This window comes from Leucopleurus acutus (genome assembly GCF_964270905.1).
Source record: "Leucopleurus acutus genome assembly, chromosome: 19".
Classification (NCBI taxonomy): Eukaryota; Metazoa; Chordata; class Mammalia; order Artiodactyla; family Delphinidae; genus Leucopleurus; species Leucopleurus acutus.
The window spans coordinates 50,860,454-50,880,979 of NC_139161.1; the positions used below are offsets into that span (position 1 = coordinate 50,860,454).

The 20,526-nt window shown below is 37.0% G+C and overlaps 1 protein-coding gene across 2 annotated transcripts in view; it reads right to left on the reverse strand.

Annotated features, from left to right (window-relative positions):
* RABEP1 (rabaptin, RAB GTPase binding effector protein 1) overlaps positions 1 to 20,526 on the reverse strand; it is a 104,209-nt gene that overhangs the window by 59,783 nt on the left and 23,900 nt on the right. For both annotated transcript variants that reach the window (XM_082860192.1, XM_082860191.1), the window contains exon 2: positions 8,465 to 8,593. In XM_082860192.1, the coding sequence (XP_082716318.1) occupies positions 8,465 to 8,593 (129 nt within the window). The remainder of the gene's footprint in view (positions 1 to 8,464; positions 8,594 to 20,526) is intronic.

Genomic DNA, 20,526 nt, shown 5'->3' on the forward strand with positions numbered 1-20,526 from the left:
CAATGTTAAACTATCCTTGTGCTCCTAGTATGCATGGTCACGGTATATACTATGTTTTAATACTCCGCTGAAATCAATTTTTTAAAAACAATTTTTTAACTGCACCGCGTGGCATGTGGGATCTTAGTTCCCTGACCAGGGATCGAACCCACACCCCCTGCACTGAAAGCACAGTGTCCTAACCACTGGACCACCAGGGAAGTCCCTGAAGTCAATTTTATTTAGGATTTTAAAGTCTATGGTCATAAACAAGACTGGTTTATTGGTACACTAGTATTACTGCTTCCGTTGTACTAATCCCACAAAATGAAGTGGATAGCTCTCTAGTTTTTTCTTGTTACTAACACAGTATATAAAAGATAGGAACAAATTTTCCTTGAAGATTTTTTAAAATTTGCCTATAAAACTTATGCCTGTGACATCCTTTTGTGAGTAAGAATTCTGTTTATTGATTCCGTTTCTCTTATGGTTATGGTTTATTCAGTTTCTATTTGAGGTAATTCTGGTAACTCATATTTCCTAGAAAATTATTCATCTAAATTTACAATTTTTTTTTGGCATAGACATACATGCACAGTACTCCTATGTTTTCACATCTCTACTGTACCAGTAATTGTGTCTTTTTATTAGTTTTTTTAACCAAAAGATGTGGGTTTTTTTTAAGTTAAGTATAGTTGATTTACAATACTGTGTTAGTCTCAGGTATACAGCAAATTGATTCAGTTACATATTTTTTAATATTATTTTCCATTATAGGTTATTATAAGATATTGAATACAGTTCCCTGTTTTATATAGTAATTTCTTATTGTTTATCTTCTTATGTATAGTAGTTTGTTATCTGTTAATCCCATATGCCTAATGTATCCCTCCCCATCTCCCTTTCCCCTTTGGTAACCTTAAGTGTGTTTTCTATGTCTGTGAATCTGTTTCTGTTTTGTATATAGATTCGTTTGTATTATTTTTTAGATTCTACATATAAGTGGTATCATATATTTGTCTTTCTCTAACCTACTTCACTTAGTATGATATTCTCTAGGTCCATCTATGTTGCTGCAAATGGCAATAGTTCATTCTTTTTTATGGCTGAATAGTATTCCATTGTGCGCACGCGTGTGTATGTGTGTGTATCTCTATATATCACATCTTCTCAAACCAATCATCAGTTAATGGGCACTTGGGTTGTTTCCATGTCTTGGCTATTATAAATAGGGTTATCATATTAAGTGAAGTAAGTCAGATACATAAAGACAAACACTATGTGGTATTTGTAACACTATAAATCAACTATACTTAAATTTTTTTTAATTTTTAAAAATATAGTGCTGCTATGAACACTTGTATCTTTTCAAATTAGAGTTTTCATCCAAAACATGTGCTTTTGATTTTATTGAGCTTAACTCTTAACTTTGCTTTCTATTTCATTGATTTCTATTATTATTTTATTTCTTCTATTTCCTTTGGGTTCACTATTTTTTCTAGCTTCTGGAGTTGAACATTTAGATCATTTAGTTTCAATTTCTCATGGTTTTTTTTGTTTTGTCTTGTTTTTGTTTTTGTTTGTTTTGCGGTATACGGGCCTCTCTCTGTTGTGGCCTCTCCCGTTGCGGAGCACAGGCTCCGGACGCGCGGGCTCAGCGGCCATGGCTCACGGGCCCAACCGTTCCGCGGCATGTGGGATCTTCCCAGACCGGGGCATGAACCCATGTCCCCTGCATCAGCAGGCGGACTCTCAACCACTGCGCCACCAGGGAAGCCCCTCTCATGTCTTTTAATAAACTAATTTTAATAAATGTTTTTAAAGTTATAAGCTTATTTTCAAAGTATTGTTTTAGCTGCATCCCACAAGTATATTCATTGTATTCTAAATATTTTGCAATCTTCATTATGACTTCCTCTTGAACTCATGAGCAACAGGAACGCATTCTTGGTTTCCAAACTTTAAAAAACATTTACATTGTTGCTTAAAATCTTTCTAACTGCACTAGGTAACAAAACATGGTAAGTAGCTTGACTTTTAAAATATGTTGAGTATTCCTTTGAGATATACACAGTATTTTAAGTGCTCCTTATGAATATAAAAGGATGTATATTTTCAGTTTCTTGGGTACATCATTCCTAGGAGATCAAACTTTTCAAAATTCTGTTGCTCAAAGTTGTTATATCTACCTACTGCTTGATCTAGCAATTGATATAAACATCTCATATGTGTGCAGTTATCAACTTCTTGTAATTCTATCGCCTTTTGTTTCTTTATGACATGCCATGGCTATTTTGTTAGGTACAGACAAGTTCATGATTATTACATTCTCTTTGTAGACTGTTTCATTCATTGTGAAATACCCTTCTATGTCCCCGCAATGCTGTTGGCCATAAGTTCCAATTTTGTTATTATTGCCTCATTTGTTTTATTTTCTTCTTTTAAAAAATTGAACTCAGAAGTTTTTTGGTTTTGTTTTTTATAGTCAGATTTATTAGTTTCTATGGTTGGTACTGTTTCTTATATCCTATATGTTCCCTCTATGTTTACTTTTCTTGTAAATGTTATCTTTACTAGTTCTTCTGGTGATTTATGTGGGCGATAAATGCTCTCAGTTTTTGTATGCCTGAAATATCTTATTTGCTCTCCCTCTTAAATAATTTAGCTGTACATAAAATTTTAGGTTGACAACTGCTTTTTCTCTGCACTCTGAAGATCTTATTTCATTGTCTCCAGGCATCTATTCTGCTTATGTGGTATCTCCTGTCAGCATAATTATTACTTCCCTCTGGTAGCTTTCAATATTTTCTTTTCATTCTTGAGGTTCCACGGTTTAAGATGCGTCAAAGTATGAATTTACTATTATTTACCCTACTTGGTACTCAGTATTTATGTTGAGGACTCACTACTGTTTCTTAATGCTTGAAAAAATCTCAGTTATTATCTCCTCAAATATTCTCTACTACTCCCTCCATTATCTTCTCCTGGAATTCTTTTTTTTTTTTTTTTGCGGTACACGGGCCTCTCACTGCTGCGGCCTCTCCCGTTGCGGAGCACAGGCTCCGGACGCGCAGGCCCAGCGGCCATGGCTCACGGGCCCAGCCGCTCCGCGGCACGTGGGATCCTCCCGGACCGGGTCACGAACCCGCGTCCTCTGCATCGGCAGGCAGACTCCCAACCACTGCGCCACCAGGGAAGCCCTCCTGGAATTCTTTTTGATTTGTGTTGGAGACTCAACTCATCCTCTGTGTCAATTGCTCTTTGATATTTCTCTGTCTCACTGGGAGGGAGAACTCCTCAATACCATTTTCTAATTTTTAAAATCTGTGTCTACCATTTAAACCATCTACTTACCTTATTTCAATTTATTTATTGTTTCCAAGATTTCTAATGGTTTTCAATTTTTTAAATATACTCTAGTTTTATTTCCATATCTAAGTACCAACTTAAGGCATCTGAACCATAAATATCTTCCTAAACCTAGCTTTTAACTATTGCTCTGGTTAGTTAGCATCAGAGCTTTATATATGTTATAACCATGTACAAAATCCTTTTGAACACCACTAGAAAATTCCACTGTCTTCTGGTGACTAACATGAGCTCTATTTCTACTATTCTCCTTCAAATTGAGAACTCTATGGCCTTTTGTTTGCTCCCTCGTGTAACAGGCTCTTACTCATTGCCCAAGATTGAGGATTTCCAAAACACAAACACTGTTGCAGTGCCAAGCTTTGTACTGAAATTGGTTAAAGCAGAAAGCTAAATCAAAAACATTTTTTTGAAAGCTAAATCCCTTTTTCAAGTTCAACAGAAAACCAACAAAACTTTCAGAAATATTTATAACATTCCCAGTTGAAGAAGCTGGGAAAAGAATGGGTACTAAGGCAGGAACAGACAGTAAGAGGAGTCAAGAGGTAACAATCCCTTTTATTAGCACTCCTCATTACTATTTGCACTTATATTTCAGCCACTCTCCAAATAAATGAAAGCACAGCTATTACAACGCCAAAGCAAAAGCTATTCTTATTGGGAAAAACACCAGTGTTTGGACTTCTGGGGTTACTGTGACCTGGTTTGCTGAAAGATAAAACAAAGACTACTGAACACATCAAAACCATGGCTTATACTGTTATCACCTGTGACAATCACAGAAGACTAGATATATACTTCATGCAATAATATAAGCTGCTGCTTTAGATGACATCTTTCAATTTGTTTTTTATTATGATATAGGCAATCAGCCAAGCCATAAACTAAATCAACATTTACCTTTTACACACTGTGCAATTTCTTTAGAAATGACACCAAAAACTCTTAAAAAGGATCACAGTATTCCCTTTGCAATTTTGTAATAAGTTACCTCACCTGTTCTTTATGGCCAGTTTAAGTTCATTGAGAACTTCAGATAGTAAAGATACAATAGTACACATACATATTATTTATTGGGTCTAGATGCAGTCAAAGCAATTTAACATAGCAGGCATGTTTTTGAACAAACCCATATTACAAGCTGCTTAGAGATATAAAACTGCAATTGATAATGTATTTCAGAAATGAGAGGTTCTTAGTCATTTTCATTTCTTCAGAATTTTACAGAAAAGTCAATTTTATAATTTAAAAAAAGAAGATAAGGAAACAAAGGAAACCCTAGCATCTTTATTTGGGGACAGAGAAAAACAGAAAGCAAAATGAACAAACTTTGGACAAGATAAACTTGAATTTATTGGATAAGCAAAGACTGAAAGAAAAAAAGTGTAGAGAGGATGATCAAGCGTCAGAATTATTGGTTGTGAGAAGTAAAGAGAAAAGAGAATGCCACTAGCTAGTATCACAGTGAGTTTGAATTGGTCATCAGAGGAAATACTGCCACGACCTCATACATACACACTAAAATGTATTACACTCACCCTGACAAGAACATACCATTGCACAGAGTTTAAAGTAGTATTTCATCAATTCAAGGTTAAAACAAAATTTAAAAGGAAAATGTTAAAAAATTCATATGAACATACTGAAGAACTGGACAGAACTCATTTCTCAGGACAACAACATATATTCAAATAACAATGATAGTGTGCAAAATGTATTATCTACCCCAGTAGACTACACTTTCCTGAAGATGAAAACCATATTTCATTCATCCCAACCTCCACAGTGCCTTGCAGACTGCCACCATGCCTAGACAGGAACACCAGCTTTCCCATCTCCTTATCATCCTATGGAGGAACAAAATTAATAGGGAACAGCCAGCCCTCCTGCAACCCACGAGAAAACAGAATCCCATCCCACACTACAGTCAGTAAACCTTTCTAAGCCACGGGCTGAATTCTGTGAGGCCTAGGAATCTTCCATCTTATTGAACAGTGGCTTTCAAACTGCTTTTACCATAATTCACAGCAAAAAATATATTTTATCACACAACTCTATACATACGTGTGTATATGTAACTGAAACAAAAAATTTTGTTCAATTATACTTACTTAACCTTACCAAGTAAATAACGTGCTGTTAACTTTCCACTGCATTTCTTTTTAAAACTTGCTGGTCACAACGCACTCAATTTTGCTATCCATCAATGAGTTACAACATATAGTCTGAATAACACCACTTCAGGACAGTGGTCTTCAAAGTGGGGTACACCCGAGGGGGTACGTAAAGACTTTCCAAGGGATTCATAGGCACATGTTGTTTTAAAGGAATCAAACTCTAGGTCCTCAACTTCCATAAATAATCTTTCCTAAAACAGAGAGCTATTTATGTGTAGATTCTCTTTGGCCACCTTCCTTTTCTTAACACCCTTCTCCCTACTTAACAAATGAAAGGCTTTCACCCATCCTGAGTTTTACTATGGTTCACTACCTTACTGTGTAAAAACTTCTCTGTGATATCAAACCAGAGGAACAATTTAAAATATCAATGTCAGTAACAAAAAAGTGAATGACTGGGCTTCCCTGGTGCCTCAGTGGTTAAGAATCCGCCTGCCAATGCAGGGGACACAGGTTCAAGCCCTGGTCCGGGAAGATCCCACATGCCGCAGAGCAACTAAGCCTGTGTCACAACTACTGAGCCTGCGCTCTAGAGCCCGCGAGCCACAACTACTGAGCCCACATGCCACAACTACTGAGGCCCACGCGCCTAGACCCCGTGCTCCACAACAAGAGAAGCCACCGCAATGAGAAGCCTGCACACCGCAATGAAGAGTAGCTCGCGCTCGCCGCAACTAGAGAAAGCACGCGTGCAGCAACGAAGACCCAACACAGCCAGAAATAAATGAATAAATAAACTTATTTTTAAAAAGTGAATGACTAATAACTGGGTAATGCATCTTTTGGCAGGTCATGTGGATTGCAAAGTCTATTTCAACAAAACTGAAAGAAGATCTATTTGAGTTGTCAACCTATAGAATAAAAATATTTTTGAAGCTAGAGCACTATGTGATTTAACACGTAATTCAGAAAGAGTTAAGAGAATAACAGTCACTATTTAAAAAAAAACCCACTTCTATTTCCATCTACTTATTTATGAGATCAAGGGCTTAACTTATATCTTTTTTTTTTTTTTTGCCACACCGTGCAGCTTGTGGGATCTCAGTTCCCTGACCAGGGATTGAACCTGGGCCATAGCAGTGAAAGCCCAGAATCCTAACCACTAGGCCACCAGGGAACTCCCAACTTATATCCATTAAAAAAAAAAACTGAAACATACCTTTTTCTAGATATTAATAATATTCACCAGAGGTTAATGACTTAATTGGGAGGGAGAAGCAATATATCTCATAAGACCTGCATTTCCAATAATTTTTACAACTTAACAATTATTTTTTAAGTGTGTACAATATTTATGTAATCAATTGTCTACTTAAACTGTAATGATATCTCAATACAAAAGAAATGTACATGCATATTTTTATTGCAGAGGCTTCTGACCAATTTTTTTTAATGGCTTCCAAGCACAAAATATTACTTTAGGCCAGTGGTTCTCAAAGTGTGGCCGCTGAACCAACAATATCAGCATCACCTGGTAACTTTCTAGAAATGCAAATTCTAGGATCCCACAGACCTAGTGAATCAGAAACTCTGGGGGTGCGGCCCAGCAATCTTTGTTTTAACAAACCCTATAGGTAAAATTCTGATGCACACTCAGGTCTGTGTGCTAAAAAACACTTTTTAGAATAAAATTCTGAGGGAGACATTAAAAAAAAAAAAACACCTAACACAAGGAGGAGAAAAATGTAAAATTCCTGAAGAATTTATTCACGTATTTTTTATTAAATGGATGGTGACGGATATTAAATCACTATGATTGATTCCATGTTTAAAAGCATGAAGTTTTTATTTGTCAGTGTTAACAATACGATAGAATTTACATCCTTTGAATTTTTTATGTTTAAAATTAAAAAAATTTTAAGGTGTGAGGGATGTTTATAATCATTTTACAGAGTATATAAACTTAAAAGTTGAAGGATCACTGGTCGAGAGTAGTGGTCCTCAAACTGTGGCCCTTGGACTGACCATACTGCAGTCGCCTACAAGTTTATTAGAAATGCAAATTCTCAGGCTCCAGCCCAACATACCATGTTCCAACAAGTTCTCCAGGTGATTTTCATCCACTTTAAAGTTTGAGAGCTGCTGGTCTATACTAGAGCAGTGGTTCCCAAAATCTGGTGTGCATCTGAATTACCTGGTGAGCATCTTAAAACACTGACTGCTAGACCCTAATCCCAGAGTGTCTGGCTCAATAAGTCTGGGGTAGGATCCAACATTTTGCATTTCTAACTAGTTTCCCAGGAGATAATAATGCTGATGCTGCTATTCCACAATCACACTTTGAGAATCACTCACTGGTCTAGAGGGCTGTGGAAATCATATCTATACTTTCCTATGTCAATACCCAAAATGTAAACCCTTTCCCTCATCCTTCAGAGTAGATCTCCCTCGTGATATGATCTCATACATTGGCCTTATACACTTTGCTTTTTTTTAAACAACTCACTATTACTTAATCTGTTTTCCTCAGTAGAGTTCAACTCCTATGAGTAAAAAAGCCACATGAATCTTGCCCCTTCTGTATACCCAGCACTTAGGCACAATGCCCACCTCATAGTAGGTATTAAACATATTAACTGATAATTAACATTGTTGAATAAATTACATGAAATGTCAGTTTTACTATAACACAGCTAAGGCTATTATTAGAATGCCAACAGTCCTGATTTGCCCGGGGCTATCTCCCAAGTGCTAAGGGGACTGAAAGTCCTGTGTCCCAGGACTATCTAGCCTACCATCTTAAATATCATCAAGGGCAAAAGACAAAGGACTATCTGAATAACGCATTATTCAACTTGTTTTTCAATTTCATTATTAACCCTAGCCTCTAAATAGGCTTCTATTATACTATGCAAGTAGAAATAACATTGTACTACCAAGAAACTTGACATTTTAAGGCAGTTTTAGTATGGGGGTTAGGGGAAGACTTATAAACTTACCCTCTTTAGCCAAATACAACTCTTTAAATTTTGCTCTCTTTTGATTAAATTCTTGCTCAAGCTGCTGCTTTGCACGTAAAAATTCTGCATTAATTTTTTCCAATTCTGCTACCCGTTGCTGAAGAGAAACTGGAAAGAAAAATACTAGTTAACAAGTAATAACTTTTATTCATAAATTAAGTTACAAGAATAAATTAGTATTGTGGCTACACATTTCTATAATGAAACAAGTGGTCAACCTTCTTCCAAAGATCTAATATATTCTAGGAAATTCTAATTTTTCAAAAAAGACACTTCTCCTAGACTTAATACACACATTGTGAATGAATCATGTAAAGTGAAACAGCACATATATGGAGAATCGCATAAGGCAAATTTCCCAAAAGAAAGCTTCTAAATTCCTTTGTATAACTGACAGAATGTCAATCCACTTACAGAATTGTTAAATTTTGGATTATTTGGGCTATTTACCTCACAAATGAACCCACTACCAATCTTGCTAGCTTCTGTCTCTCTCAAGTGTTATGAGCAAAATCTAAAAGGCACCCTGATTAGGACAGCCATACCAGCCTGAACTACTCTCCCAATTTCAAGATGATTCATTACCATTATACTGAAATCATAATCAAGAAACCTTTCATATAGAAAGGATACAGAATCGTACATTCTGTATGAACTCTCAATGACTGGGAGACTATCTGGTTTTTAGAGTAACTTGATTGTGGTATGGCAGGGATTGGGACACATTTTTACTTTAGGGGCTCTATAATTTGGCCACAGCTAATTATATAAACACCTATTCTGACCAAACCCAGAGGGTCTTTTGGTTCAAGCAAGGAGAGGGAATTCAGGAGTCCAAACCCCTGACCTCCTCCTTTTCCCCAACAGCAACCTAGCCACAAAGTTATGACCCTAATCGCTCCAGGGGATACTTATCAGTACTAACACCTCTGCCTGATTACCTAGGTCAACAGAGGTCTCAGTTCCCTACAACGAGCCACCCCCAGATAATCATGATTTACTAAAATTTTAACCATGATCTGAGATTATCTCTGAAGGTCTTCCCCCCACACCTATTACTCAATTTAACTGAGATTATAATTTTGTAACACACAGAAAAAAGACTGGAAAAAATGCACCAATGATTTGTCTATGAGAAATAGAATTATGGCTCATTAATTTCTTCCATGTGCTTTGCAAAGTTCTCTACAACTCCTTTGATAATAAACAATTAACTAAAACCACTATTTGCTCATTCCCATGACATCTTCAGACTAGCTTCACTACAGATCTAACAGCATTGATGCAATCCATGGCAAAAAAAGGAAATGACAGCTGCTTTGAGTTCCATGTCATTAAAGGTAAGGAGTCATTTTGAGGAGCAAACATCTAGGATCTTTAGGTCAAAGCAAAGAATGACATCTGGTCATCTGAACATGTGCTAACCTTCGGAGAAAGACAAGGATGGAGAATCCACTGGAAGGAGGACCGTGCAGTTATTTCATATTTACCATTTGAAATCATGAAGGAAATGGGTTCTCTGTGCTATTTACCTGTCTTGGTATTTTTATTGTCCAATTCCAATTGTTAAATAAATTAAGCAAATTTTCCACTTAACATTTTAAAGTTACTGGTACCTACTGATTAATACATGGGTTAAGGAAGGGCACTGGAAAATAAAGAAGAAAATGCAGGATCCCTCTGTTCTTACTTTTCCCTAACAACTACATTCCCACCCACTACTACCTTCTACTAAAACACACTCACATACACACACACACAAAATGTCCATACCTTTCAACATTATATTTATATTTAGGAGCGAAGGCCAATGAATCAATAAAAACTAAAATGCAGCCTTTAAAATTACAGCCAATAAAGATTAAGCGTGTTTCCACTACTCCCAACGCTGTCCTGGCTCTGACCCACAGTTCAGGCGCCATCCACACCCACAGGTCTGGCTGCCTCTCTCACGATTCAGAACAAATTTCAATTCCAGGAGTCATGATCCCATTGAGGATACACCAAGTAACTCCCTTATTTGTTTTCTTAATAAAAAAACTTAAAATCCCCCCCCCAAATTTTTTTTAAATCCACCTCAAGTACTTCTAACATACTGCAATTCTACAACACAAAGGCCAAAACAACTGCTTTTTACAAGAATGCCTCTACTGCTATATGTAGAAAAATCAATTCACCTTGCATAAGACAGTTAGAAAGTTTACAAACAGGCATATCCTATATCATAATGCATGAGCAACCAACCACAAATCAAACTGAAAACAGATCTCATCACACAAAATACTTTATTATTTTTCTAACATGGTGACGAGCAGTTCACAATAACTAGCTAATAGTTCATGTAAAAACCACTTAGCCTGGCATATAGAAAAAAAGGACGTTAGCTGTAAACTAGTGAGATTTACTGATATTAAATGAATAAGGAGAGACTTCCACGGTGGTCCAGAGGTTAAGACTCCACTCTCCCAATGCAGGGGGCCAGGATTCGATCCCTGGTCAGGGAACTAGATCCCACGTGCCACAGCTAAAGATCCCGTGTGCCACAATTAAGACCTGGTACAGCCAAATAAATAAATATATATATTTTTTAATGAATAAGGGAAAACAGCAGAGTGATCAACTGGCTTTGACATAAGACCAAAAGTCACTTCCAGTCTCATGATTCTGACTCAGTTCCATGCTTAGACTTCCAGCTCATATCCTTCCCTACTACCATGTATCAACATGGACAAATTGTTAACACCAACTTCAACAATATTAAGCCTGCTGTAACTCACAGCTGACAGCTATTAGTATATCAGCCTTTGTTAAACATTCCACACATTCCGTATATTGCTACCTTCGTTTGAGTAATAAAAAAAGGTGGGACACTATGTTATGCAATGGCTTCCTTTTTTTTTTCTCCCCCCCCCCCCACCATACGCGGGCCTCTCACTGTTGTGGCCTCTCCCGTCGCGGAGCACAGGCTCCGGACGCGCAGGCTCAGCGGCCATGGCTCACGGGCCTAGCCGCTCCGCGGCATGTGGGATCTTCCCGGACCGGGGCACGAACCCATGTCCCCTGCATCGGCAGGCGGACTCTCAACCACTGCGCCACCAGGGAAGCCCTGCAATGGCTTCTTTTAATGCTTGATATCCAAAGGGAAAAATTATTACATCATTTATTCAAAATGTCTGCATTGGTGGTATAGGGGTGAGCATAGGTGCCTTCCAAAATGTCTGAATTAAGCAATACAGAAAGGAAAGAATAATATGGCAAATAAATGAAGGAAATATTCAATAATTCTTAGGTATATCTCCTTCCCTAATTTTGATATGAATGGGAGAATATGTAATAACTTAAAAATATCTTTAAGCCTCAAGCTGTGTCCTACTATTACATTCCTCTAAGAGTGTACTAAATTTGATGAGACACTATCAATGGGAAAAGAAAAAAAATACAGTCTAGATCAAATACTACTACAATCAGAATCTTTTTGTTTCAAAATGTTCAAGATCCAAGAAAACACCTATTTCAAGGAAAAAAGCGTAACTCCAGTGGAACAAAAGAATCTCAACAGTTCCTGAAACTCAGAAGTCTTAACCTGTGTATCACTGGCTTTTAAAATGAAACTGTTGGGCTTCCCTGGTGGCGCAGTGGTTGAGAGTCCACCTGCCGATGCAGGGGACACGGGTTCGTGCCCCGGTCCAGGAAGATCCCACATGCCACGGAGTGGCTGGGCCCGTGAGCCATGGCCGCTAAGCCTGCGCATCCGGAGCCTGTGCTCCGCGACGGGAGAGGCCACAACAGTGAGAGGCCCTCATATCGCAAAAAAAACAAAAACAAAAAAAAACAAAGTAAAATGAAACTGTTAAGTATGGTAGGTATGTACACCCATCCAATGGAATAATATCAAGTCGGAAAAATTACATTAAAAGATTAAGACACAAAATTAGATATAATATGATCTTTGGAAAATATATGTATTAAAAAAAGACTGGCAAGAATATGCCAAATTATATTCAGAGTGGTTGCCTTTCTGAATCAAAGCATAATTAAAAGGATAAATTAGGGACTTCCCTGATGGTGCAGTGGTTAAGAAGCTGCCTGCCAATGCAGGGGACACGGGTTCCATCACTGCTCCAGGAAGATCCCACATGCCACAGAGCAACTTAAGCCCATGCGCCACAACTACTGAGCTTGCCCTCTAGAGCCCATGAGCCACAACTACTGAAGCCCGCGCGTCTAGAGCCCATGCCCCACAATAAGAAAAGCCACCGCAATGAGAAGCCCGTGCACTGCAACGAAGAGTAGCCCCCGTTCGCCGCAACCAGAGAAAAAGCCCGCAAGCAGCAACGAAGATTCAACGCAGCCAAAAATAAATAATTTTCTTTAAAAAGGGATAAATTACATTGATTGGGTTTAAATTAAAAGATAATAAGGTGCTTCATCTTTTTTTTTAGTTTTACTGATTATAATTTTATCTTATTGCTCCATCTCAATCTCTTTGCTCATAAAAAGTGCATATAACTTACTTCAGTGGTCTTAAAATATTTTAACACACTATATAGTCATTTTTTAAAACTACACTTACATTTTCCCAGGACAAACAATTTGCTAAAACAGATAAATTTTCTAAAAAAATAATCTCTTCTGTTTCAAAAGTGGCCTTCCAGCTAGGAAACTACCTTCTCCCTGTACTCTGAAAACTAATCATGTCCAGCCTCTTTGAGGAATTACTAAAAATGATTATAATTTGCAGTAAATCTACCCACTGAATTGTGCTTTGTTTAGAGAATATTAAGTAAATCCACAATTACTTAGCATGCCTCAAGAAGGAAGGGGAAAAGAGAAAGTAAAGTAAAGCAGTCCACAAGCAGGTGACTGGGTTAACATTACCAATCACTTCACAATATTAGAGGAAACAGATATGGCACTTGGGAATCACTTTTTCCATAATACTAAAGATAATCATAAATTCTTTAGTGTAACAGAAAGTTGTCAATTCACTTCATATAATCCTCCAAACTCTGACTTTAGCAACTTTAAGAAACCGCATCCTTTTACCTTGTCCATTTACTCAGATGAACCATTCTGAAACAAAAAAACATCTGGTGACGAAGTTTACACAAAACGTCTTCCTAGCCTTCATTATGTGAACCAAAGTGAAAATCCTTATTTTCTTTATTCTTTTTTGCAACTCTCTTAAATAATTATGCGTCATAATATTTCAGATAAAAGATAATAATACTTTTTAAATAATGGGTTTCAAATAAGAAAGTCAATTATTTCTCATGTAAAGATTAGGTGTTTATGTAAAGGACTTGAAAATGTTGTTATAAATCTAGGAAAAATATTAAATGAAGAACTGGCACCAAATTTTAATTCAGGTGGAAAATGAGATAATGAAAAACTAAGAAGTCTTAAAAAGGGAAAAGCAGAATTAAGGATGGAAAAGACTGATTTGGGCGAGGGGTAGCAGGGGTGGCAAGGATAAAGGTGGGAAGAATCAAAAGACACAAGAATATTTTCTAATTTTCAGCCTCCCTAGAGATGTTAATGATCAAAATTAACTAATAATCTCTAGGCATTTGCAGTGTGGAATTTTCTGGGTCTAATTTTTAGTTTACGTTATTGAGTGGGAATAATTAGGATCATGGTGTTGCAAGGATTTTAGAGATTATTCTAGTCCAGTGTATTTCAAACTAAATGTCAATCCATTAGTGAGTTGTTACATCAATTCAGTGATTAGCAATCTGCCTTTTATTTATTTATTTATTATTTATTTTACTTATTTGGGGGGGAGCTGCATTGGGTCTTCGTTGCTGAGCGCGGGCTTTCTCTAGCTGCGGCGAGCAGGGGCTGCTCTTCGTTGCGGTGCGCAGGCTTCTCATTGCTGTGGCTTCTCGTTGCGGAGCACGGGCTCTAGGCGCCCAGGCTTCAGTAATTGCGGCACGCGGGCTTAGTAGTTGTAGCACACAGGCTTAGCTGCTCCGCGGCATGTGGGATTTTCCTGGGCCAGGGCTCGAACCCGTGTCCCCTGTATTGGCAGGCGGCTTCTTAAGCACTATACCACCAGCAGTCTGCCTTTTTTTTTTTTTTTTTTTTTGCGGTACGCGGGCCTCTCCCATTGCGGAGCACAGGCTCCGGACTCGCAGGCTCAGCGGCCATGGCTCACGGGCCTAGCCGCTCCGCGGCATGTGGGATCTTCCCGGACCGGGGCACGAACCCGTGTCCCCTGCATCGGCAGCCGGACTCTCAACCACTGCGCCACCAGGGAAGCCCCAGTCTGCCTTTTAAAGTTAATAAAATATAATAGGAAATATCAGCAACACATTTAATATGGGTATGTGTTATTTCATAACTGGGTTGCAATGGAAAAAGTGTTTCTTACTGTGGAGAGAGGTTAAAATAGTTTGAAAACCACCAATTCCTAACTCATGTAGGAATCCATTTCTATAACGACACAGACATGTGATCATATGGCTTATACATGAACATAAATCTAATAACTCAGTTCACTGCCTCATGGGGTAGCCAATTCCACCATTAAGAAATTTTAGATTATCCTTCCCCCTTTACTTGGACAATTGGTCATCTGTTATAAATATTTGTTTTTAGTAACAGGACCCTAAATCATCTTCCTGAGAGATCTTAGTTTTGGCCTACAGAATTAGCAAGGAAAATTTTTAATATCTAACATCTATACTTGCCCTCTCCTTTCTTCTCCAGATGAAACATCTCCTAACCCTTTAATAACTTCTAAATTCTTCATTATCTCAAGTTGCTCTCTCTGAACACTACAGTTAGTCAAAATTCTACATAAAATAGGACACACTGATCCTAACTCAATACCAGCTTAGTAGAAACATTATATCTGGGGGCTATATGCTTAATAATGTACTGTAAATTTACCCTAGCTTTTTTTGGCCATGACTTCACATTGTCATTGTTAGCCCAGAAGATTAATGTTAATCTAACACTGTTCTTAAATCCTTTTCACTTAAACTTAAGCCAAGGCTTCCTCCAACCTATACTAGTGCGGTTCAGCCAAACTGCAGAGTTTTGTTTGAAAACAAAGTTTTAAGTTAAAGCTAGAGATAGAGCCCTTTGGTGCATCACCCAAGATCTCAGGAGAGGTTGATACTGATATATTAGATTGCTCTATTAGTTACAAATTCATTCCAACCATCCTCAGTATCAAATCACATTTCATCTCATCCATGATTTCATACCAGTATAGTCAAATGCCTTATTAAAATTCAAAAATAAGCCATCTACAATTTCAGACTCAGAGAGGCTTGTGCTTCAACCCAAACCCAAGCACTTTCATTATATGAACTGGGGAAAACAAGTTTAACCTTTCCAAGATTTCATTAAAGCAAAGATGATACCCATTTTGCAGAGTATCACAGGCAATGAGGATTAAATATACCATCATATAAAAGCAACTCACATATAAGAGGCACTCAAATGATAGTTACTATTAACAACTTCAGAATTTAAATAATTTCAGGTTGACAACTGTCCTTAAAAAAATGGAGATGTACATTAGGCTCAACTTGTTCTAGAGATTCTTCCTATTGATAACTACAAAATCATTTTATTTTCTAAAATGTTCATAAATCACTTACTTAATAATCAATTCCTTTTTAAGTGTTCCAGAAATTGTATTTAAGCAAAGTTATCAATTAAGACAAGCAGGTAAACAAAGTTTTGAAAAAAGTCAAAAACAGAGAAAAGAAGCAACTGTGAGCAAAGGAATGGGGATTTCAGGGAATGTTCAGTAGACAAACAATGCAGTATAAACTATATTCCAGGCTCTATTCCTATATTTTTAAAGGCTATAAAGCTATATTCCACCATATGCTCCCATATGGAATATATACTGACAATGTGAACCACGCAAAGTCTGAAACAAATAAAGATAACTTGAAAAATTAACTATACACACTACTATATATTAAATAGATAACCAACAAAGACCTACTGTATAGCACAGTGAACTATACTCAATATTTTGTAATAACCTATAAAGGAAAAGAATCTGAAAAAGAATATATGCACACACACACACATAACTGAAGCACTGTGCTGTATACCTGAAACTAACACGACATTGTAAATCAACTGTACTTCAATTTTAAAAAAAAGCTAACTATATGGTTGAAATAAACTATGGACATTTTTTAATACTGGTCAAGATACACAATACAGTTCAACCACAATTACATTCATTTTACCAGATAATTTTTAAATCACCTGAATTTCTGATTACATTTAGCCCAATTACCATAACTGTCAAAAGCCTGTGTTCAACAGCTGATATAAATATGCATGGATAAAAATGGATAGTTAGCTATTCAATTTGTACAAACTGGTATTATTCTACTTCTCAACTATTTCAAATACCAAATGCCAAGCCAGATGAAAAAGCATGATTGTGTCATTTGCAGAGACATGGATGGACCTAGAGACTGCCATACAGAGTGAAGTCAGTCAGAAAAACAAATATCATATATTAACACATATGTGGTATCTAGAAAAATGGTACAGATGATCTTATTTGCAAAGCAGAAATAGAGACACAGAGGTAGAGAATAAACATATGCATACAAAGGGGAAGGGCAGGGGGTGTGGGATGAATTGGAAGACTGGGATTGACATATATACACTATTGATACTATGTATAAAATAGATAACTAATGAGAACCTACTGTATAGCACAGGGAGTTCCACTCAACGCTCTGTGGTGACGTAAATGGGAAGGAAATCCAAAAAAGAGGGGATATATGTATATGTATAGCTGATTCACTTTGCTGTACAGCAGACACTAACACAACATTGTAAAGCAACTATACTCCAATAAAAATTAAACAAAAAAAAACTGGACAAAAAAAAGAAAAAGCATGACTCTCACTGGACTGATAAGCAGATATCAGTCTGCTTATATTATTATCAGATAATATTGGATATTTAAATATTTTAGAGCCCCACTTACAAGACAAAGAAAGCTATTCAAAACTTAAATATCTTAAGTTTAAAACTTAAAGAAGGCTTACTTAAGGAAACAGCCAAAAGAATTCAGTTTTCTGAATAACTGAATGCCTGTTAACTCTACTGGCATTCACAAGTAGAACTACATCATGCCACTTCAGGTCCTGGCTTGGAACTCTGAGAATTCACTATCAGTGAAGTTGCATTTAATCCTTACTTTGTGCTTGAATTAACCAACTGTCAGTAAGGTTGCTGGTGGGAATGCAAAATAGTACAACCACTTTGGAAAACAGTTTGGCTGTTCCTTACAAACACACACCTACCATATGATACAGAAATCCTACAAATGAAAACATATTTCCACACAAAGATGTGTACACAAATGCTTGCAGCAGCTTTACTTATAATAGCCAAAAATTGGAAATAACCCAAATGCCCACTATAAATGGACCAATAATAGTGTATCCATACAATGGAATATTAGACAGCAACAAAAAGGAATGCATTACTAATCACACAACACGGCTAAATCTCAATAACATCATGCTCAGTGAAAGAAATCAGATACAAAAAGTATGATCCCACTTATATGAAATTCTAGAAAAGACAAAACTATAATGACAGAAAGCAGATCAGCATTTGCCCAGAAGTGGGGGGGGGGGGGGGGATTTAACCACAAAGTGTCATGAAAGAACTTTTTGGGGTAAAACATTCTATAAAACAATTATGGTGATGGTTATAAACTATATAGGTTTGTGAAAACTCATGAATCTATATAGTTAAAACTAGTAAATTTTAGCATAAATTATTTTTTAATCAGCTTTATTGTGGTATGTGTTTACAATCACAAGAATAAATTAGTGCTTGGTAACAGCCTAAATGCTATCCTCATAGCCAGTTTTATTATCCTCATAGCACTTATCACTATCTGAAATTATTTCTCTAAATATCTGTTTAAATATTGCTCCATACCCAAGCAGACCCTCAGCGAAAACGGAGACTTTATGTATTCTGCTCGTTGCTACATTTCTAACACCTAGAACTGTGACTAGCACACGGAAGGTGTTCAATAAACATTTACTAAATAAATAAGTAAATGAAAAAGTGAGCTGGAATAACTAAAACCCACTGATGAAGAGGAACATAAGTCAGGATTTTAAAAGATAGCAAGGATCTAAAGAAGCAAAGGAGAGAAGAGTATTCAACTGGGAACAACCAAAGGCAAAGGGAGCAAGACAGTAATGCATATCTGTCTAGGAGCCAGCAAGCAAACATCTCTGACACAGGGAAAACTGCGACTTTCCCCACTTTGCACGTAGGTCCCAATGAGTTACTTCTTGGCTTTCCAATATGGCAGCCACTAGCTACATGAGTCTACTGAACACCTGAAATGTGGCTATCTAAATTATGTGTTAAGTATGAAATATATATGGAATTTTGAAGACTTTAGTACAAAAAAAATTTTATTATCTCATTAATACTTTCTATAGTGATCACATGTAGAAACTGTAACATCTGGAATATACTGGGTAAATAAAATACATTATTAATCTCCACAGAAAGTTATACACAAATGTTCAGAGAACCATTATTCGTAATAGCTAAAAAAAGGAAACCCAAATGTCAATCAACTGATGAATGGATAAACAAAATTTGGTATATTCAGACAACGGACTATTATATGTCCAAAAAAGGAATGAAGTTACAAGACAAGTTACAAGATGGATGAGCCTTCAAAACATTATGTTAAGTGAAAGAAGCCAGACACCAAAGGCTACATATTGTATGATTCCATTTATATGTAATGTCCAGAAAAGGAAAATCCATAGCAACTAAAAGATTAGTGGTTTTGAGTTAAAACCACGAATTAATTAATGGTTTTAATTAAATTAAATGGTTTTAATTTAATTAAAATTATTTTGCTATATGAATTAAATCTCAATAAAGCTGTTATTTTTTTAAATTTATTTCACCTGTTTCTCTATTTGGAAGTGTTTGTTTTGATTTTTTTTACTTTTTTAATGTGGCTGCTAGAAAAAACTTAAGTTACACCCTTTGGCTCACATTACATCTCTACTGGACAGCACTGTCCTAGAGAGCTTATGGTGGGGGGTGATACCCTGGATATTTTGAGCTCTCAGTTTCACCTCTATTTTTCTTACACTCTCCATTTTTCCCAATTTGCCAGCCTGCTTCAAGTATCACCATACTTAAGGGCCAACTTATACACTAAGATCAGTCATCTTAAAACACTAGATTCCCTTCCCTTTTCCCCTGTGCTTTTACAGTTAGCACAGTGTTACTCTACTATAGTATGCAGACTGTTACTGGTCTAATAAGGAGTTTGTGTAAGAACATAAAATCAACTAAGACCCTAAGCACATTGCTCAGTTCACCGGACATTTTCTGATGAAGGAAGCAGTACACTAATTTACATTCTGGTGCAAGTTCTTTCTCCCCTTGCAGAGCACTGCTGTAGTAGACAACTGTCATATCCACGGCTGCCCATCATTTTTTAGTCTTTCTACATTTAAAGACATTCCATTTTATGAGTTTCAGCTCTCCAAAACAGAATTCAAACACAAATTCCCAGTCTCGCTTGAAACCAGAATGCAAGCATGTCACCTAAGGCTCTCCAATCAGACGCACACAATTGCAACTTCAGTTCAGAATTGAGCAGTGTAAAGAAACAAGGTTCCATTCTTGCTGCTGTAAGGCTTTCAGTAGCTTCCCAGTGGTTAGTCCAGTTCCTGAAGCAGAAACGGCATCAGTGAAAGTAGCAATAGCAACTGTATTAAAATGGAGCTTCATATGCTCCTCAGCACCAGAGAAAACAGTCTTTCCTGTCAGGCCAGTTCTGTGGCAGCTTTTAGCCAGAGACAGCAGTGATTCTCAAAGTGTGCTTCTGAGACCACAGAATCACTATCACCTGGGAACATGTTAAAAGTGAAAATTCTCAGACCCCATCCCAGACCATCTTGATTCAGAAATTCTGGGTGTGGGGCCCAGAAATGTGCTTTAATAAGCTCTTGAGATGCATGCTAGAGTTTGAGAACCAACGGCCT